Genomic DNA, 1002 nt, shown 5'->3' with positions numbered 1-1002 from the left:
GGCCCCGCGGGCGCAGCTGCGCGAGAACATCCAGTACGTGATGGCCGGGCTGCGGTCTGCAGCTGCGCAGGCGCGCAGCCAGGCCGGGTCCAAAATGGGGGTCGAATACTCGCTGCCCCCGGAGAGGGACGACGGGTATCGACGCGGCCCCAGCAAGGTGTACGCCACAGTTCCCCAGGGGACCGTGGCGACGACCGTCGCCTCGGACTGGCTCGCGAACGAGCTGGCCGAGCACGGAGAGATCGATGCGGCATACCGCGACCGCATAGTCATGCACCTGATGACGGCCGCCGGCGCCTCGGCGCCGGCCGACGCCGTGTTCAGGTTCACGGCTGGCGACGCGATGCAGACCGAGGACGACGACGAGGACGCCGACCGCTCCGAGGATTATTCCGACGACGGGAGGGCGTCCGACTTGTAGCTGGCCTCACCCATATCTTACCCTCTGCCCCCCCCTCCTGCTACCCCCCAGGCTAGATGGTCACAGATAGCCCCACACAGCCCCTTACCCCTTCACCCTCGCCTCGCTGCTTGGTGTTTCTGAACACGTAGACGACCACGCTGTGGGGGTTGTGTTATAGGAGTAGGAGTGGGGTGCAGGTTGCTCACCCACGGCACCGGGCCGGTGCTTGCACTTTGAATGCCGTGGGGCTCCTGCCCGTGTCCCGGGCGTGGAGATGCGAGGGTCGCCCCCCCTTGCCCCACCACTTTGTGTGTGTGGAGACGTTTACCTTACCTTACCTTACCTTACACCCCCCCTTCGCTCGGCGTGGGGCATGTGTGCTCACATCGAGATGGAGCCGACTACTGATCGAACTAACTGTAGACGGATCCGCTACAGTGGCACGCACTGCGGCGCGTGCCACTGATTGTTTGAAGAGTTAAAAGTCGAATCAGAGCGGTGTCGACATTGTCCTCCATTTTCCTCCCCTGTGGGCCCCTGTCCGGCACCGCTCCAAGCGCCGAACTCCTCCTCCCCCTCCTCCCTCACCCTCACCCTGA

The 1002-nt window shown here is 64.6% G+C and overlaps 1 protein-coding gene across 1 annotated transcript; it reads left to right on the top strand.

Moving 5' to 3' along the window:
* Positions 1-40: 40 nt before the first annotated feature.
* Positions 41-421, top strand: EMIHUDRAFT_260698 (hypothetical protein; the record flags this gene model as incomplete). The annotated part of the gene is made up of 1 exon (XM_005791047.1): positions 41-421. The coding sequence occupies one exon, from the start codon at positions 41-43 to the stop codon at positions 419-421; it is 381 nt and encodes a 126-aa protein (XP_005791104.1).
* Positions 422-1002: the final 581 nt, after the last annotated feature.

The sequence above is a fragment of the Emiliania huxleyi genome (genome assembly GCF_000372725.1).
Source record: "Emiliania huxleyi CCMP1516 unplaced genomic scaffold EMIHUscaffold_11612, whole genome shotgun sequence".
Classification (NCBI taxonomy): domain Eukaryota; phylum Haptophyta; order Isochrysidales; family Noelaerhabdaceae; genus Emiliania; species Emiliania huxleyi.
Note: the sequence above shows the minus strand (reverse complement) of the source record. Positions and strands in the feature narration are given on the sequence as shown.